General features: G+C 40.9%; 1 protein-coding gene across 12 annotated transcripts in view; it reads left to right on the top strand.

Moving 5' to 3' along the window:
* The window catches only part of LOC109929848 (proton-coupled amino acid transporter 4), a 224,773-nt gene that overhangs the window by 37,611 nt on the left and 167,107 nt on the right, over nt 1–20,055 (top strand). For all 12 annotated transcript variants that reach the window (XR_007262237.1, XR_007262239.1, XR_007262238.1 and 9 more), the window contains one exon: nt 18,627–18,854. Coding sequence is in view for 8 of the 12 variants with exons in the window: in XM_048597744.1 (XP_048453701.1) it covers nt 18,627–18,854 (228 nt within the window). In the remaining 4 variants the exon portion in view is untranslated. The remainder of the gene's footprint in view (nt 1–18,626; nt 18,855–20,055) is intronic.

The raw sequence follows: 20,055 nt of genomic DNA, 5'->3' as shown, positions 1-20,055 counted from the left end.
CACCACTTCCCCAGGAAGTTCATTCCACATGCAACCACCCACTGTGGGAAAAAATTTGCTTCTCATGTCTTTCTTAAATCTGTCTCCTCTCACCTTTTAAAAATGTGTCCCCTTGTCTTGAAATCCCCCATCCTAGGAAAAAGACAACTACCATTAATTCTCTATCTATACCTCTCATTATTTTATAAACTTCTATCAGGTCGCCCCTCAATCTCCTACACTCTAGTGGAAAAATGCAGCCTTTCTTTATAACTCAACTTCCATATCCGGCAACATCCTGGTAAATCTCTTCTGAACCCCTTCCAGTTTAATAATATCCTTCCTATAAATGGGCGACCAGAATTGGACACAGTATTTCAGAAGAGGCTTCACCAGTGTCCTGTACAACCTCAACATGACTTCCCAGTTTCTGTACTCGCAGAAGTGAGCAGTGAAGGCAAGCGTGCTAATTGCCTTTTTAACCACTCTGTCTATATGTGACGCAAACTTCAAAGAATTATTTACCTGCACTCTTAGGTGCCTCTGTTCTACAACACTACCCAAGGCTCAGCCATTAATTGCATAAGCGCTATCCTCCTTTGTTGTACCAAATGCAATATCTCACATTTATCCAGATTGGACTCTATCTTCCATTTTTCAGGCCATTGACTCATTTCATAACGATCCCTTTTATAATCTTAGAAAATCTTCTTCACTCACTATTTTGGTGTCATCCGCAAACTTCCTAACTGTGCCTTGTACATTCTCATCCAAATCATTTATATAAATGACAAACAAGAGGACCCAGAACCAATCCCTGTGGAACACCACTGGTCACAGGCCTCCAATACAAAAAGCAACCCTCTACCATTACTCTGTCTCCTGCTGTGAAGCCAATTATGTGTCCAATTGGGAAGCTCATCCTGAATCCCATGTGACCTAACTTTACTAATGAGTCTACCATGTGGAACTTTGTCAAACACTTTAATAAAATCCAAATAAACAATCCAAGTGTAAGGATTCTCACATATGCTGAATGTATTGCACTGAAGTCTCTGATATGATGTGTGTAAATCTCTCAACACGTCTTTTTTTTTTAAAAGAAAAAGATCTTGATTTGCCCTAAAAAGGCTTAGGCTGTTTCTTAGTATTGTTATGATTATAGAATCATAGAATCCCTACAGTGTGGAAACAGACCATTCAGCCCAACAATTCCACACCGACCCTCAGAGCATCCCACCCACACCCACCCTCCTACCAGTAACCCTGCATTTCCCATGGCTAATCCACCTAACCTGCACATCATTGGACTGTGGGAGGAAACTGGAGCACCATGGGGAAATCCTGCACAGACACTGGGAGAATGTGCTGACTCCACACAGTTGCCCGAAGTGGAACTGAACCCGGGTCCTTGGCACTGAGGCAGCACTACTAACCACTGTGCCACCAATTATATTTTCTTAAGCATTAAAAACAATCTTTGCATGCTTAGGTATGGAACAAGGCCAACAGCGGTTTGACACAAGTATTGTCTGAATGGTCCAACAACCTTTTGCACACTAGACATTGCTTATTGAAAGCAAAATTACAATTGTTTTGTTATGTATTATATCTAATAGAATCAAATAACACACTGATAATAGCAGATTATGCTGTAAAAGTTCAAGTTTTTTTAAGTTAACTAACTTAGAACACTCTCCATTTTAAGTGTCCATTACAGGCACAAAGCTGATGCCTGCACTGTCATTGTAGATTATCCTGGAGTTTACCTTTACCTGCAGGCTCTGGCTTGTTAACAAAAATGTCATTATTTGGATTTGAGTGTTTTTCAGGGTCTAGTTTTCTTCCCTGTCTTTCCTTTTTTTGGTAAATACCCTTATTTTTGAAGGACTGAAACGATTACAGGAATTGATTGAGGAATGTCTGCTTATTAGTCGATTATTTTAATATAGTGAAGATAATCTACAAAAGCTTATACAGTACAGAGGAATTCCAGCATTCTAACCTGCTCTACTTTTGTGTTTCCTAGATTGCCATTTCCCAAGTTTTGCCATTTCAAGGATAAAAGATGAGGCCAAAATGTATGACATGAATGGGGCACAGAATTTGAATAAAATAAAATTATCCCTCATTATCTTAATTCCATTCTCTTCTCGTCCAAACTTGGTTTGGATGCATTCTGCGATGTTAGGATATTGAATGGAGAAGTTTTAAAGAAAAACAAATTGATGACTTAGATCCATAGAGTCAAGGAGCACGGAAACAGATCCTTTGGTCCAACTCATCCACATTCCAATCTGATCCAGTCCCATTTGCCAGTTTTTGGCCTATCTCCCTCTAAACGCCTCTTAGTCATATACCCATCATGGTCCCTTTTTAATGTTGTAATTGTACCCACCTCCACCACTTTCTCTGGCAGCTCATTCCATACATGCACCACCCTCTGCATGAAAAAGTTACCCTCAAGTCCTTTTTAAATCCTTCCCCTCTCATCTTAAACCTTCTAGTTTTGGACTCCCCTACCCTGGGGAAAATACCTTGGCTATTCATCCTATCCATGCACCTCATGATTTTATAAAACTCTTATCAGGTTTTATAACTGATAAAACCTGTTATCAGTTTTTATAACAGGCTCTAATGCTCCAGGGGGAAAAAATCCCCAGCCTATTCAGCCTCTCCCTATAACTCAAATTCTCCAGTCCAGGCAGCATCCTTGTAAATCTTTTCTGTACCCTCTCAAGTTAAACAACATCTTTCTTATAGAATGGTGACCAGAAATGTACGCGGTGTAATAAAAGTGACCTCACCAATCTCCTTGACAGGATATATAGCTATATAGCTGCAATATGACATCCCAACTTCATACTCAACATTCTGACCAATGAAGGCAAGTGTGCCAAACACCACCTTTACCCTGTCTACCAATGACTTCACTTTCAAGGAGCTATCCCTTGGATCCCTTTGTTCAGCAACACTCCCCAGGGTCCTACCATTAACTGTAAAAGTCCTCTGGTTTACGTTAGCAAAATGCAACACCTCAGTTACTTAAATTAAACTTCATCTGCCACTCCTCAGTCCATTAGCCCATCTGACCAACGTCCCATTGTACACTGAGATAATCATCTTCACTGTCCATGAAACCATCTATTTTGCTGTCATCTGCAAGCTCACTAACAATGCCTCCTATATTCATATCCAAGTGGTTTATGTAAATGAAGCAAAACAATGGACCCAGCATGAATCTTTGTGGCACATCGCTGGTTACAAGCCTCTAGTCCAGAAAGCAACCATCTATCACCACCTTTTATTTTCTACCTTCAAGCCAACAAATTTGAACTTGAACTTGTTGGAAAATAATCACTTGCGAAAAGTAACACAGAATATTTATAGAGATAATCATAGAGTCATACATCATGGAAACAAACCCTTTGGTCCAACCAGTTCATGCTGAACATAATCGCAACTAAACTAGTCCCACTGCCTGCTCCTGGCCCAAATCCCTCCAAACCTTTCCTATTTGTATATCTATCCAATTGTCTTTTAAACGTTGTAATTTTATCTGCATCCACTACTTCTTCAGGAAGTTCATTCAAAAATTTCATCTTGTGTCTTTTTTAAATCTCTCTCCTCTCACCTTTAAAATGTGCTCCCTAGTCTTGAAATTCCTCATCCTAGGGAAAAGACAACTACCATCAACTCTAACTATACCTTTTCATTATTTTATAAACTTCTATCAGGTCACCACTCAACCTCCTATGCTCCAGTGGAAAAAGTCCCAGCCTTTTCTTATAACTCAAACCTTCCATACATGGCAGCATCCTGGTAAATCTCTTCTGAACCCTCTCCAGCTTGATAATATCCTTCCTATAACTGGGTGACCAGAACTGGACACAATATTCCAGAAGAGGCCTCACCTATGTCATGTACAACCTCCACATAATGCCCCAACTCCTATACTCAAAGGACTGAGCAATAAAGGCAAGCATGCCAGATGCCGCCTTAACCATCCTGTCTATAACTGATGCAAACTTGAAAGAATTATGTACCTGTACCCTTGGGTCCCTCTGCTCTACAATTCTGCCCAGGGCACTACCATTAATTGTATAGACCCTACCCTTCTTTGTTGTACTGAAATGCAATACCTTGCATTTATCCAGATTGAACTTCATCTGCTACAAAAGATAAGAGCAGGAGGAGGCTATTCGACCCTTTTGAGCTAACACCGCCATTCAGCATGATCATGGCTGATCATCCAACTCAATAGCCTAATCCTGCTTTCTCCCCATAACCCTTGATCCAGTTCGCCTGTAGGGCTATATCTAGCCACCTCTTGAATACATTCAATGTTTTGGCATCAACTACTTCCTGAGGTAATGAATCCCACAGGCTCACCACGCTTTTTTTGGGTGAAAAAATGTCTCCTCATTTCCATCCTAAAAGGTCTACCCCGAATCCTCAGGCTGTGACCCCTGGTTCTGGAGACGCCCACCATCGGAAACATCCTCCCTGCATCTATCCTGTGTAGTCCTGTTAGAATTTTACAACTGAGACTAACCACCACCCCACCCCCTGCCCCCCACACATTTGTATGAACTCCTGCGGAAAATATTCTTAATCTTGTCAATCTCTCCTCCTGTGTCAGTCCCGCCATCCCCGAAATCCGCCTGCTAAACCTTCACTGCACTCCCTTTCCAGAGGAAGGATGCTCTTGCTCTCAAGGAGATCAAAACTGCATACAATATTCTAGGCATGGCCTGACCAAGGCCCTGTGTAACTGCACATCCCTGCTGCTGTACTCAACCTCTTGCAATAAAGGCCAACATACCATTTGCCTTCTTTACCGCCTGCTGCACCTGCATGCTTACTTTCACAACTGGTGCAAAAGGACACCCAGGTCCTGCTGCACGTTCCCCTCTCCCAATTTACAGCCATTCAGGTACTAATATGCCGCCTTATTTTTGCTTCCAAAGTGAATAACCTTGCATTTATCCAAATTATACTATATCTGCCATTGATTTGCCAACTCGCCCAACCTGTCCAGATCATGCTGAAGAATCTCTGCATCCTCATTTCACCCTCCCTCCCAACTTGGTATCATCTGCAAACTTGGAGATGTTACGTTTTGTTCCCTCATCCAAATCATTAATCTATATTGTGAATAGCTGGGGTCCTAGCACTGATCCCTGTGGCACCCCACTAGTTAATGCCTGCCAATTTGAAATGGACCCATTAATTTCTAAGTTGTTTCCTCTCTGCCAAACAGTTTTCTATCCATCTCCGTATACTTCCTCCAATCCCATGTGCTTTAATCTTGCACAGTAATCTCTTATGTGGGACTTTTTGACACAGACTTTTTGAAGTTCCAAATGTACCAGATCGACTGGCTCCCCCTTTGTCATCTCTATTAGGTACACCTTCATAGACTTCCAACAGATTTGTCAAACATGATTTCCCCTTCATAAATCCATGCTGACTCGGCCTGATCCTCCCACTGCTTTCTAAATTCTCTGCTATAAAGTCCTTGATAATGGATTCAAGAATTTTCCCCACTACCGATGTTAGACTTGCTGGTCTATAATTCCCTGTGTTGTTTTTTTTTCTCTGCCTCCCTTTTTGAATATTGGAGTGACATTAGCTAGCCTCCAATCCACAGGAAGTGTACCAGAGTCCACAGAATCCTGGAAGATGACCACCCCTGCATTTACTATTTCTAGAGCCACTTCCTCAAGTACTCTGGGATGTAGATTATCAGACCCTGGGGATTTATCTGTCTTCAGTCCCATCAATTTTCCCTGCATTTTCCACTAACATTGATCTGCCTCAATTGTTCCCCCTCACTAAATCTTGCATTCTCTAACATTTCTGGTATCTGATTTGTGTCCTGTTTTGTGAAGACAGAACCAAAGTATACATTCAGTTCCTCACGTATTTCTTTGTCCCCTATTATACATTGCCCCATTTCTGTCTGTAGGGGACCTACACTTGTCTTCACCAATCTCATTCTCTTCACGTACCTATAGAAACTCTTAGTATCAGTCTTTGTGTTCTCTGCAAGCTTACTTTTGTACGGTATTTTCCCCTTCTTAATGAATCCCTTGGTCCTCCTTTGCTGAATTCTAAACTGCCCCCAATCCTCAGATATATTATTTTTCTTGGCCAATATGTATGCTTCTTCTTTAGATCGGATACTATCTCTAATTTCCTTTGAAAGCCATGGATTGGCCCTCTTACCCATTTTGCTTTTGTACCAGATAGGAATAAACAGTTGTTGCAGTTCCCTCCTGTGTTCCTTGAATGTTTGCCACTGCCTATCTACTGTCATCCCTTTAGGTAACTCTCCCCAATCTATCAAGGCCAACTCATGTCTCATATCTTCATAGTTTCCTTTATTAAGATTCAGCATCCTAGTCTCCGAATCAGCTACCGCGCTCTCCATCTTGATGAAAATTTCTACATGTTATGGTCAGTCATCCCCAACGAGTCTCGCACAGCTAGATTCCCTTCTCTTTACACAGTACCCAGTTTAAGAAGGCCTGCTCTCTAATTGATTCCTCCACATATTGGTCAAGGAAACCATCCTGTATACACTCCAGGAATTCCTCCTCTATGGCATTGTGGCTAATTTGATTTGCCTAATCTATGTGCACATTAAAACACCCTTGATCACCTTATCATGTATTCCCTTATCACATGCATCTCTAATTTCCTGTTTAATGCCATTCCCAACATCACTACTGCAGTTTGGGTGTTTATATGTGACACCCACTAATCTGTTTTGCCCATTGTTATTTCTCATCTCTACCCATACAGACTCCACATTGTCAGAACGAATATCCTTTCTTACTATTGTGTTAATTTCCCTTTTAACCAGCAATACCACTCCACCACCTTTTCCTGTTTGCCCGTCCTTCCTAAATACTAAATACATTGGGACATTCAGTTCTCATCCCTGTTCACCCTGCAGCCATGTCTCCGTAATCCCAATTATATTGTACCCTGTTTACATCATCCACTTTATTGCTGATGCTCTGTGCATTAAGGCACAAAGTCTTTAAGCTCGTGTTTTTAATATTATTTGTCTCGCTCTTATTTTTCTCAATATCCCTGTTTGAATATTGTCCTTGGTTTCTCTGCCTTTCACTTAATCATTTTTCTACCTTTTTTTGTTTTTGTTCTTGCTCCCTCCTCCTCTGACTTCTTACATAGGTTCCCATCCCCCTGCCATATTAATTTAACCCCCACCCTGCAGCTGCTCTCTCAAACATTCTCCCTAGGACATCAAGCCCAGTCCTGCCCAGGTGTAACCCGTTCAATTTGTACAGGTTCCACGTCCCCCAGAACCTGTTCCAATGCCTCAGGAATCTGAACCCCACCCCCGACACCATCTTTTCAGCCATGTATTCATCCGAAATATCCTGCCATTTCTACTCTGACTAGCACGTGGCACCAGTAGTAATCCTGAGATCACTACCTTTTGAGGTCCAATTTCTTAACTTTCTTCCTAGCTTCCTGTATTCTGCTTTTAGGATCTCATCCCTTTTTCTTACCTATGTCGTTTTGTACTGATGTGTACCAAGACCACTGGCTGTTCACTCTCCCCCACCAGAATGTCCTGTACCTGCTCCGAGACATCTTTGACCCTAGCACCAGGGTTGCAACATAACATCCTGGAGTCTCATTTCCGGCCACAGAAATGCCTGTCTATTCCCTTTTACAGTTGAGTCCCCTATAACTATTGCCCTGGAATACTTTTTTACCCCTCCCCTCTGCAGCAGAATTAACCATGGTGCAACGAGTTTGGCTGCTGCTGCTGCTTTCCCCTAAGGTCATTCCCCTCAACAGAATCCAAAACGGTATGTCTGTTTTGCAGAGGAATGGCCACTGGCAATTCCTGCACTAAGTGCCTATCTCTCTCGCTCTGAGGAAAGGTCACCGGACCCGAAACGTTAACTCTCATTTCTGTTTCCCACCGATGCTGCTGAGCTTTTCCAGCAACTTCTGTTTTTGTTCCTGATTTACAGCATCCGCAGCTCTTTTGGCTTTTATCTCTCTTGCTCTGTCTAGTGGCCACCTATTCCTGCCTGCAGAGTTTGAGCCTGCTGTGAGACCAATGAGATCACCTTTCAATACATGCTATCCATGGTGTTCTCTGCCTTGCGGATGCTCCACAGTGTCCCCAGCTGCCACTGCAGCTCTGAAACTCAAGCTTCCAGGAATTGTAGCTGGAGACACTTCTTACACACACAAGTGCTGACCTGGGGAACTGGAACTGTCCCCGGCCTGCCACATGGAGCAAGAGGAGCAAACCAAGACTTTGAATTCACCTGCCATGGTTTACCTCTTTTAATTAAACCTTGGCGAGGCTAATTTGATCAAGATCCCGTTGTAATCTTAGAAAACCTTTACTGTCTACTATACCACCAATTTTGGTGTCATCCGCAAACTTACTAACCATGCCTTCCATATTCTCATCCAAATCCTTTATATAAATGACAAACAAAAGAGGACCATGAACTGATCCCTGTGGAACACTGCTGGTAACAGGCCTCCGGTCCAAAAAGCAACCCTCCACCACCACTATCTGTCTCTTGCCGTTGCCAATTATGTTTCCAATTGGCAAGTGCACTCTGAATCCTATGTGACCTAACTTTACTAATTAGTCTATTATATAGAACCTTGTCAAAGGCTTTACTAACATCCAAATGAGCAACGTCTACTGCTCTGCCATCACCAATCTTTTTGGTAACTTCCTCAAAAAATTTAATCAAATTTGTGAGACACGATGAGATAGTACAACATGTAATTTGAATGCTGAAAATAGCTTCTCATTTTGCCAAATGTTGAAAGCTGGAACGCATGGATTTTATAAACAGTTTGTGCTTTTGGTTGGAGTTGCAGTCTGCTGAAATTTTCCTATGTTTTTCACCAATTATTCCCCAAATGTGGGGCTAGTCTGAAATTTTCCCATCTGTTCTTGAATATATCTGCTGAGAGATTTTAAGACAGTAACTTGGATATCACACAGAATGAAATATTTTACTGTTTTAAACTTTTCATTCTGAAGCCCTCTTGTCCTGTACTTTAATCAATTTATTGAAACAACAGGAAGGTTTTTCTCTTTTATTGAATTAAACAAGTGTCATGTGTCAATGAAACTACAGGAAACTATAGGTCAGTAAACCTAAACTATTGGATGCAATTCTGAGGAACGGAATTAATCTGCATTTGGAGAGGCCTGGATTAATTAAGAACAGTCAGCATGGTTTTTGTTAAGGGGAGGTTGTGTCTGACCAATTTGATTGAATTTTTCTAATGGATGACTGGGTATGTAAACAAGTGCAATGGATTTAGCATAATCTACTTGGACTTCAACAAAGCATTTGAAAAGGTCCTGACTGGGAGACTGATGGCGAAGGTAAGAGCCTATGGGATCCAAGACTGAGTGGCATGAAACAATGGCTGATGGTTGAGGGAAATTTTTGACTGGAAACCTATGTCCAGAGTGTTCTGCAGGGATCATTATTGAGGCCCTTGCTTTTTGTGGCATATATAAATGAAATACACTTGAATGGAGGAGGGTTGGTCAGTATATTCGTGGATAATAAAGAAATTCATTGAGACGGTAAAGAGTGAGGAGGATAGCCTTAGATGTGTGAGGATATTGACGGGCTGGTCGGTGGCAAATAGGTTTCAGTTCCATGAGATGATGCACTTGTTTGACAAGTGAAGCAAGGGAATGCATGTTGAACAGTAGGACCCTGGGAAAGCACTGAGGATCAGAGGGCCCTTGTGTACAGAGGAGATTTACCAGGATGTTTGATGACCTAGTGCTATTATCATTTGTCTATTAATCCAGACACCTATTCAGTGTTTTGGGGACAGGAGTTCAAATCTTGTCATGGCAGATGTTGGAATTTCAATTGAATACAATTCTGAAATTCATAGTTTAATGGTTACAATGAAACTGTTGTCAATTGTCAGGGAGGCGGAAAAAAAAATCTGATTCACTAACGTTCTTTACAGAAGCAACCTGCTGTCATTACCTGCTCTGGCCTACATGTGACTCCAGATTCACAACAATGTGGTGGCTCTTAACTGCCCTCTGGCAATTAAAGATGGGCAATAAGTGCTGGCCTGGCCAGTGATGCCACCTAAAAAAAAAAACAAAAGTTGCCTGGGTTTGAGCGTTATGGTTGTGAAGTGTGATTGGATGGACTGGATTTGTTTCCTTGGAGAAGTGAAATCTGAGGGTGTATGTGATTGGGATGTATATTAGGGGCATAGATAGGGTAGATAAGAAGGAACTTTCCCCCTGGTGGAGGGATCACTGGCCTGAGGGCATATGTTTAACCTAAGAGGCAAGAGATTTAGAGGAGATGTTAGGAATTTTTTTTCCCACCCAGTGTGGTGGATGTCTGGAACTCTCTGTCTGTACAGATGGTAAAGGCAGCAACCCCCATAACGCTTAAGAATTATTGAGAAGTGCACTTGTGATGCCAAGGCATACAAAGCTGTGGTTCAGTGCTAGTAAATGGAACTAGAACAGTTAAGTGGTTGTTTTTGACTGGCGCAGACTCGATGAGCCAAAGGGCCTATTCACTGCTGTTGACTGATTCTACAACTATAATTTCGTTGCACCACAGATGACCTTTGACTTTGTACATTCACTGTTGTGATTGTTGCAGAGTGTCATGATGACCCTCTAATACAGCCTCTCTCGACTCTCTGATAGGAACTGCCGATGCTGGAGAATCTGAGATAATAAGGTGTAGAGCTGGATGAACACAGCAGGCCAAGCAGCGTCAGAGGAGTAGGAAAGCTGACGTTTTGTGTCTGGATCCTTCTTCAGAAATGGGGGAAGGGAAGGGGATTCTGAAATAAATAGAGAGGGGAAGGTGGATGGAAGATGGATAAAGGAACAGATAAGTGGAGAGGAGACCTCCAGAAAGACTTTGGTGGATCTCTTTCCCACTGCAACCTTCCTGTACCTGTCCGTCTCCTCTCCACCTATCTGCTCCTTCTTATCCATCTTCTATCCACCTCCCCCTCTTTCTCTATTTATTTCAGCATCCCCTTCCCCTTCCCCTTCCCCTCCCCCATTTCTGAATAGGGTCTAGACCTGAAACATCAGCTTTCCTGCTCCTCTGCTGCTTGGCCTGTTGTCTTCATTCAGCTCTACACCTTGTTATCTCATCTCATGACTCTCCTAATGTGTTGATAAATAACATGATTTTCCTCACATTAGCACCTTGGCTTCTTATCTTGAAATGATGTTGCCTAGCTTTAAAATAAGTGGTTAGTTTCATGAATGATTGAAAGAAGTATTGCATTATCAATATGCCTGTTTATCTTTCTTAAAGCTTGAAGATAAATTTTAATTGGCTTTTACGTGCACGTGGAAGCAAAGGTTAAATATGGGATGGTACAGCAATGTCTTTGTAACTAGTGTGGACTGGAGCTTAGGAAGTTAAGGGGTGACCTTGTAGAGGTTTATAAAATCATGAGTGGCATAGATAAGGTGAATAGCAAAGATGTTTTCACTAGGGCAGGGAAGGTCAAAACTAGGGGGCATATTTTTGATGTGCAAGGAGAAAGATTTTAAAAGGGATCTGAGGGGCAGCATTTTCACAAAGGGTGATTTCATATGTGGAATGACTGCCAGAAGAAGTGGTAGATGCAGGTAGAGTTAAAACATTTAAAAGACATTTGGAATGTACATGAATAGTAAAGGTTTAAAGGGATATGTACCAAGTGCAGGCAAATAAGACTAGTTTAGTTTGGGAAACTTGGTCGGCATGGACAAGTTGGACTGAAGAGTCTGTTTCTGTGTTGTAGAATTCTGTGACTATATTTAACATTAATTACAGATGGAGCAGTGGATGTGAAAGCTCTGGAAGTAGTTGAGAACAGTTTAGGTGCTGTGATGTTGAATTTCATTCTATATGGAAGACTGTTTGAATTTAGTTCAGCCAAATGATCTGTTCATCATTAGCTATTGTTACAATGGAAATTGGAGGGATGTGCTGTTTCGTGTTTCCCATTCCGTTTCCACCATTAAACTTAACCAAGTTGCTCATAAAGAAATTACATAATTTTGGACGGTGACAGGCTCAGTATTTTTTTAAAAAAAAGCCAGGTTTCTTTAATCAAGAACGAATAACTGGTTTATTACGAAAATAAGCTTATTTAATAATACGCATGGTATCGGCATTTGGATTTTGCAAATATTTACACTTATTTAAAGAACAAACAACCTTGTGATGTATGTTTATAATTTAGCATCCAAGTTCCCACATAATAATAAAGCAGAGGTAAATAGATTTTTGCTTAGAAAGTTGTCCTTTGTTTTAAAAATTCAAGTTGTATAGGTCAACATAATCTTTTAAAAATGATATTCATATCACCATAATTACACTTAAAAGGAATAAGAAAAATTGGTTCCATTGTTATTCTAATTCTTATCACTTGTTTGATTCAAGATACAGACAAATTGATCAAACGTCTAAATAAACTGAGAGGGACAATTGATTCTCTGGATCAAGCTTGAGAAACATCAAGTTAATTGGACAAAATATGTAAGTGGCAGAATAATAGCAAAATAATACCATTATCTTTGTAGTGTTGCATGTATGGGAAGAAAAATGGGGAAAGTAGCGGGGGCAGACTTACTCCCTCATGTCTCCTGAAGTGTCTAAGGATGAAATGGAGCGAGAGTGTTCTTGGAGGCTCATGCCAAGAAATAAGATGTTGAACTATGTAGTCAAAAAGATACAGTAAGGTCAGAAGAACCTATGCCAAAACTGTGTTCTGGTTGGATCGAGTAATGCACAGTGACAATGCTGCTTCTTGCACCATTGATCCACTATTTAATTAAATTCTGATACCTAAGCATTTTCCTGTGTCATTCCAACATATCATTGAATTTGAACTGATTTTATCAAATGCAGTTTAAAAAATGACTGTCCAAGTCTCCACATAACTGAATATAGCGGGGAAAAAGACATGGAGCTGGGACAGATGATGACCACGCTGGACTGTACGTTGCTAGCATGGAATTTATCGCTTGCTACAGCAAGCGAAGCAATGCAGTCACATAGAGAGGAAGTCTGTTGCACAGGCCTAGAATAGCAGGACAGCAATAAGGATTAGACAGTAAAACAAAAAATACTTATGTAATCAATTTAAGTCTGAGTGGGACTTAAATGTCTGAATACACTGGCAACAATGAAATTAAGCATGAGGGTTGCACCGATGGCCAGAGTCCGAGAAATGACTTTTTATTTTTATTTTTATTTTTTGTTTGCGGCAGTGTCGGAGAGACAGTAAATCTTTGTAGGACTTCAAGTCCTACAATGATGTGATCCTCTCCTTGGCCCACTGTCTACAGCTGTTTGGCCAGGCCCAGGACACACCAACAGGGCGGTTTTCTGACTTGCCTGCACCCCTCCGTACTGGATGCCCAAAGATGAGGAGCATCAGGCTGAAGTGCAACCAAAAGCCCAGGAAAAGATTTTTCAAATGATTAACAAGGGGGACAATTGCCCAAAAACACTGTTAAATCATCTGTGTTTCTGAATAGATTAATTTATATGCAAACCCTGTCAGAGACAGTGCAGTGACACTCAAAATTTGGTCTAGTAGGTCTTTCTACACCAGTCCCATCTGTTTCCCCATTATATCAACCCAATCAATCAATTAATTAATCCCATTCAGTTGATTAAATGCTTACTTAAAAAGCAGTCACTCATCAAAACAATACGGTTGTCCTGATGCAAATGACTTTTCAGGACCTTTCCATGATGTTGAAACCTGGTGCCTGGAATCCTCTGAGCTAGAACTCAACTCTGTTAGAACAAGAGGCATGAAATATTAATGTAATTCAAACCTCATGTAGCTCCTGGCTTCCTGTAAAATGAAGGGACTATGAATTGTGTATAACTGATCCAATTCCTCTGCCTACCCCACGGACCTGGTGGGCGGCACGGTGGCTCAGTGGTTAGCACTGCTGTCTCACAGTGCCAGGGACCCAGATTTGATTCCACCCTCTGGTGATTGTCTGTGTGGAGTTTGCATGTTCTCCCCGGGTGCTCCGGTATCCTCCCAGGTGCTCCGGTTTCCTCCCACAGGCCAAAGATGTGCAGGCTAGGTGGATTGGCCATGCTAAATTGCCCATAGTGTTCAGGGATGTGTAGTTTAGTTGGGTTATAGGGGGATTGGTCTGGGGGGGGATGCTCTGATGGTCGGTGTGGACTTGTTGGGCTGAAGGGCCTGTTTCCACACTATTGGGATTCTATGATCTATGATAACAAGAGATAGAAAATTAGAAAGAAGAAGATAGGGGTAGGCCATGTGACCCATGAACCTGCTCTGACATTGAATGTGATAATGGCTGATCATTGAGCTCAATATCCAAATCCTGCCCTCTCCCATATCCCCTCTTGAAATATCTACCTTCTTGAGAACACACAATGTTTTGGCCTCAACCACTTCCTGTGGTCGTGAATTCCATACCACTCGCTGAATGAAAAAATTTCTCCTCGTCTCAACCCCTAAAAGGTTGACCCTTTATCCTTAAACTGACCTTGCCGATCATTGGGAACATCTGTCGTGTACCTAACCTGTCAACAGCTTTTGCACTGGTGGTGTCTGCAATTTATCGTATGAGAGGTCACCAGAATGCAGTTGTCCATGGACAAGGAAAATATTCGTTGCGTCTTGCACCGCAGGCCAGAAGGAACTTTGAAGGAGAAGTTCTCTTGATTTGAGGTTAATGGAATTAGTAAGTTTCCATACAACTTTATTTGTTAATTAGTGCACTTATTGATGCCAATTATAGTCATGTTTTAATCTCTCAATTTTGCGCACCAAAATGATTTGTGTATATAATGTCTGACATGTATAGCATGTAGAATTATGACTTGTAAGCCTTGAAAGATTATATTCTATATTGTCCCTGTATGACTGAAAAGAATATACTTGCTGGTGGACCTTTTTTAGATGTTTTCAGGTTACCTGTTGATGATCATCTTAGGATGTTGCAGTTGTTTGTCGTCTGACATTTTTTTTTGTTGGATCTGTTCTGCTTAGTGTTGACTCGGATGTACGGAACTGATGTTGCAGTCTTGAATATTCTGGTGTTGCATCTGATAGGTTTATTGTCTCAAGGATCATAATGCATAGATTCATACACGCTAGTGAACCAATAATAGAAAGTTCATTAATTTCAATAATGTAAAAGATTTCCACTGACCATCTTGAGGAGCTGTATTGATATATAAGCTGAATAATGCCAGTTGTAAATAGTTAACATATCCTGTGTGGACTATAGCACAATGTGTCAGTTTCCTCTGTACATATTGCATAGGATGCATAATGTGATGGTATTTACACTCATCTGGTGTTGATTTAGGCAAAGAGTGCATGTTGTCCCTTCTTTTGGGATAAATCATTTGAATAGAAGTAAAGGCATCAGTTTTTCTGACAGCAGGTATGTGATGCATCATGTTTACCACATGTACTATCTAACAGGAAGTTGCAAGCTTTGTTGACATGTTTGTGCGGCATGAATGGAATTTTCAAAAGCTCTTTAGTATCATTTCTTGGTGGGCTGCTATTCACGTACTTCTGTAGAACATTCTGTTTACTTTGGATTTTTCTGGGTAATTGGATTTCTTGCACACTTGTAGAACATAGCTTGAATGTGTCACCAAATGCTGGATACTATTTCAGTGGGTGCGCTAAGCCACATAGACAATTTGTGAGTTGTACTGAGCCTGTTTAAATCTACTGTAGTTAGTCTAGGGTCAAGCCCTTGCAGATGGTGGTGTTGTGCTACAATTGCTTTGAACTTGCATCCTTCATCAATTAGAACATCAGTAGTAATTGATGGGTGAAATGACAATGTCCATTTCCGTAAATGTTAAGCTAAATTAGCTTCACTTAAATCACATTCTTTATTATTGTGTCATCACCTGCCTATCACTTGCTCCATCATTTCATTTGGCTGTTGCCAGTATGATATGAACTGAAGCCTTTGTGTCCTGTAATTGACTTTAACCTTCAGTTGATCTTCTTCTAACATTTGTAAATGTTTCTGGAATCTCTGATCGTTGACTCCTGGCCTCTGGCGATGACTCCCAGTCTGGTGTGGCAGCCTCCTGGCATGGCATGGCAAACTCCTGGCCTGACGTAGCGACCTCCTGTGGTGGACTCCTGGCATGGCATGGTAATTTCCCACCCTGGCATAGCAGTGTGGCTGCCTTGGCCTGGTGTGGCAGTCTGAAATGATCTCCCAGCCTCATGATTCTGAAGGTGAATTCTGGTGTGGTCTGGAGCCAAGGCCCGGTGCGGACTGGAGGCTAAGTGCCAGCGTGTTAAGGGTTGGAAAATGTTGTTATGAGCTTTTATTTCTGCAAAGCTGGACATTTTATTTCTCTACGCTTCCAGACCTTGTAACTAAAGAAGTTGTATCTAGGTACCTTTGCCACCTACCAGTGCCATCTTAGGTATAATGTACTCATTGAGTATATATGACAATGAAGCTAATTCATTTGTCTGTTCGTCTGTCTGTAGGTCCATCCATCATATTTTGGGTGGTTTTATTCTTATCTCTTCAGTGCCCAGAGTGAGAAGAAGTTTGACTATCAGTCTTTGTCAGCTACCTACTGATTGTTAAAGTAAAATTCTTGAACCTTTAATTGTAAGGAAATGTCTGTGTTGCTTCTATATATTGTCTTCTCGGCTGTTTTTATAATCACATCTTTATAAGTTACAAGCTTCCACCCGGAGGTTGAGTTTTCGCTTAAAAAGCGTGAGCTATGATGTCACATTTGTTATGAGAGCCAAGGTGTTGGAATCAACCTATGACCGAACATGGTCTTTTTAATACATAAAGTTTTTTCTTGGTGTCTTTTCCTCTGCTATTTACCCTAGAGTTGGTGCTGAGAGGATGGCACTAAACATATAAAACCATATCTGAGCCATTCTGGGCCTAATGTAAGCTGCCATTATTTGTTTTGAAAAGGAGCAATAGGGCTAGAGAACTCCCTGTGCTTAAGCACAGGCTTTCCATTTCAGTTGAGTAGTCCAGTATTGATGGAGTAATAACTTGAGCTTTGCACTCTGATAGGTTAATGGTTGAGTGTTAGGAAAATGATGTTTCCCAATTGTTGTGCTGCTATGACCACTTGAGCCTTCAGCATCCTCTTGCTGCCAATACCTGGCTGTCACGACTTGCTTTTAGTACACACTTACTACTACCATGATGAGCCTTTTGGTGTTCTGTATGCTACCTTGTGTAACAGAATTGAGTTCTTGTTGAGACACATCTTGAAATTCATTCATAACATTGCTGACATTGCTGAAATATTACAGCCATCATTTGGGTCTGAGCTTACTGATGGATATTGTACACATAAATAGCTGACTGAAGACATAACACTGACTCAAAGACAATAGAGAGACTGAAAATAGCTTTTTACCAGAATATCACATTGTGATGTTACATAACTGTTTTAAAGGTTCTGGCCTGTTTAGTCTGGAAACTATGCCATTATACATTTTAAGTAGTCTTGAATGACTACATATGCAGACTTGAGTGAAGTACAGACTTTGGTTTTTTGTCGTAGGTTACAAAATTGTTTTAGGTGGACAAATTATTTGCATTGAATCAGATAGGTAAGCTCTGGATCATGCTTACCAGTTTGAACATTGTCTGGAAAAGGGCCATCCAATGTTAAATCTATAAAACAGATTCTTGGTCTGTATGTTGCATTTTTGCTTCTTTATGTACTTTGGAGATAGTTGGACCTGTGTATGAAATCGCCTTATAGGGTTACCCCATAGTAAAACTTAGAATAACTCTGGTATCCTGCGGTTAATCTTTCACTAATGGTGTTTTTTTTTTGCAATGTACAGGTGTTAATCTTTAGTCCAACATTTATATAGTGAACCATCACAAGTCTGCACCTCCTAACTGTCACCCCACTTTCACCAGTATCTCTTTTTTTCATCTCACATGGATGTCACATGCTTTATACCCATGGCCATCAAATCCTGAACTGAGATTTGGAAGTAAAATTTCTGGCCCAGAGGTAGGGACGTTAGCACTGGGCCATTAGATTTTTCTGTGCACTCAAGTGAAAGTCAATCAGTTTTCTCCACCTATATATAATTAAGCACAATTGCTATGCAATTAATATTCTGAACTAGTTTTGATTGATTAAAATTGTCAGAGTTGTCTATCTTTACCCCAGTTGTCCAAAGTTCCTTTTGAGTCCCGGAAATTATGTAACTCCTGGTAACTGAGTAGAGCCAACTGTTTAGAAGAAGGTAGAACGATCACTGGATTTGTTGTTGTACACTTTTTTTATAGGTTTGTACTCCATTGCTTTCTGTGCTAGTGGAAATTGCGTTCAATTTTTTGTAGATGAATTCATAGTGGTATGTCACTTCTATGCATTATGATTTAAATTAAACAGATTGCTATAACTAGTGTATATGCATCATGCACTGCACCTGTTGAGCTTCCTATATCAGGCATTCATTTATTAAGTTCTTAATTATATGAAGTAGTATATGTGTAATGTTTGAACTCATCAATATATTAAACCCAAAATAATTTTTGAACCAATGGTTTATCTCTGCAGGTGGTGGAAGGATTTTTGAAGAATCATACGCGTTACAATGACTTGAACGTTACCAGCAGTCCAGCTGATGAGTGGAACGTTGATGCAAGGATATACATGCTCAGCTTGCTTCCTTTTTTGATCATCTTTGTTTTTATTCGTGATCTCAAGTACCTTGCAGTATTCTCTTTTTTGGCAAATCTCTCAATGGCTGCCAGTCTTGTTATCATCTATCAGTATATTATTAGGGTAAGTTTTTAACTTGAAGAAAAAATTACATACTATCAATTGGTTAAATTCTTTTCCTAATATTTCAGACATATATTCAGCATGTACTGTGATAATAGTCAAGCTCACTAGTAAAATGCTGTTGATTACAATTCTTGAATGCATTGTACAAATCTACCTGCAGAACCTTATCAAATTTTTGATAGTGAAGGGTGCTCCCTCAAGTTCTGGTGGCATGGTGGCTCAGTGGTTAGCACTGCTCCCTCACATCCATATTGTGGATATAATTATGGAGGTAAAAGTATGCTTTAAATTGAAAAGATGTATTTGATTGATTGACTTTATTGTCAGGTGTGGAGCTTTGTTTACGAGCGGTACAAGCAAATCATAGCAAGCAAAGGATGTACAGATCAAAAAGACTTGGAGGCATACAGGTTACATTATTTGAGGCTAGAGTCTATTCAACAGTCTGATAACAGCCAGAAAGAAGCTATTCCTGAACCTGCTAGTGCGTGTGTTTGGGCTTCTCTATCTCTTGCCTGATGGAAAAGGTTGTCGGAGGCCATTACCATGGTGCGATGGGTCTTTGTTGATGTAGGCTGCCTTTCCGCGACAGCAAGCCGTGTGAATAGAGACTGTGGATGGAAGGCTGGCTTCCATGATGGTCTGGGCTGTGCATACCACCTTCTGTAGTTCCTTATGGTCCTGGGCAGAACAGTTATGCACCCGGACAGTATGATTTCAATGGTGCATCTGTAAAAGTTGGTGAGGGACTTTATCGACATGTCAAATTTCTTGAGCTGCCCGAGGTCAAAGAGACGTTATTGTGCCTTCTTGACTGTCGCATTTATGTGTGAAGTCCAGGACAGGTTGTCAGTTATCGTCACTCTGAGGAACTTGATGCTGTTCACTCTCCCAACCTCAGCTCTGAATGTAGACGGGGACATGTTCTCCTCCTTTCTTTCTGAAGTCTATGATCAGTTCTTTAGTTTTGCTGATGTTAAGAGACGGATTGTTTTCATTGCACCATGTCACCAAGCCCTCTGTCCCTTCTGTATTTTGACTCGTTGTTGGATATCTGTCCCACTATGGTGGTGTCGTCACCAAACTTTTAGATCGCATTCATTCACAATTTGGCAATGTGTAGAGTGAGTACGGTAGGGGGGCGAGGACACATCCCTGGGGGGTTCCAGTGTTGAGCTTTATTGTGGAGGAGATGCTA

Source organism: Rhincodon typus, chromosome 6 (genome assembly GCF_021869965.1).
Source record: "Rhincodon typus isolate 14 chromosome 6, sRhiTyp1.1, whole genome shotgun sequence".
Classification (NCBI taxonomy): Eukaryota; Metazoa; Chordata; class Chondrichthyes; order Orectolobiformes; family Rhincodontidae; genus Rhincodon; species Rhincodon typus.
This window is presented reverse-complemented; position numbering and strand designations above follow the sequence as displayed.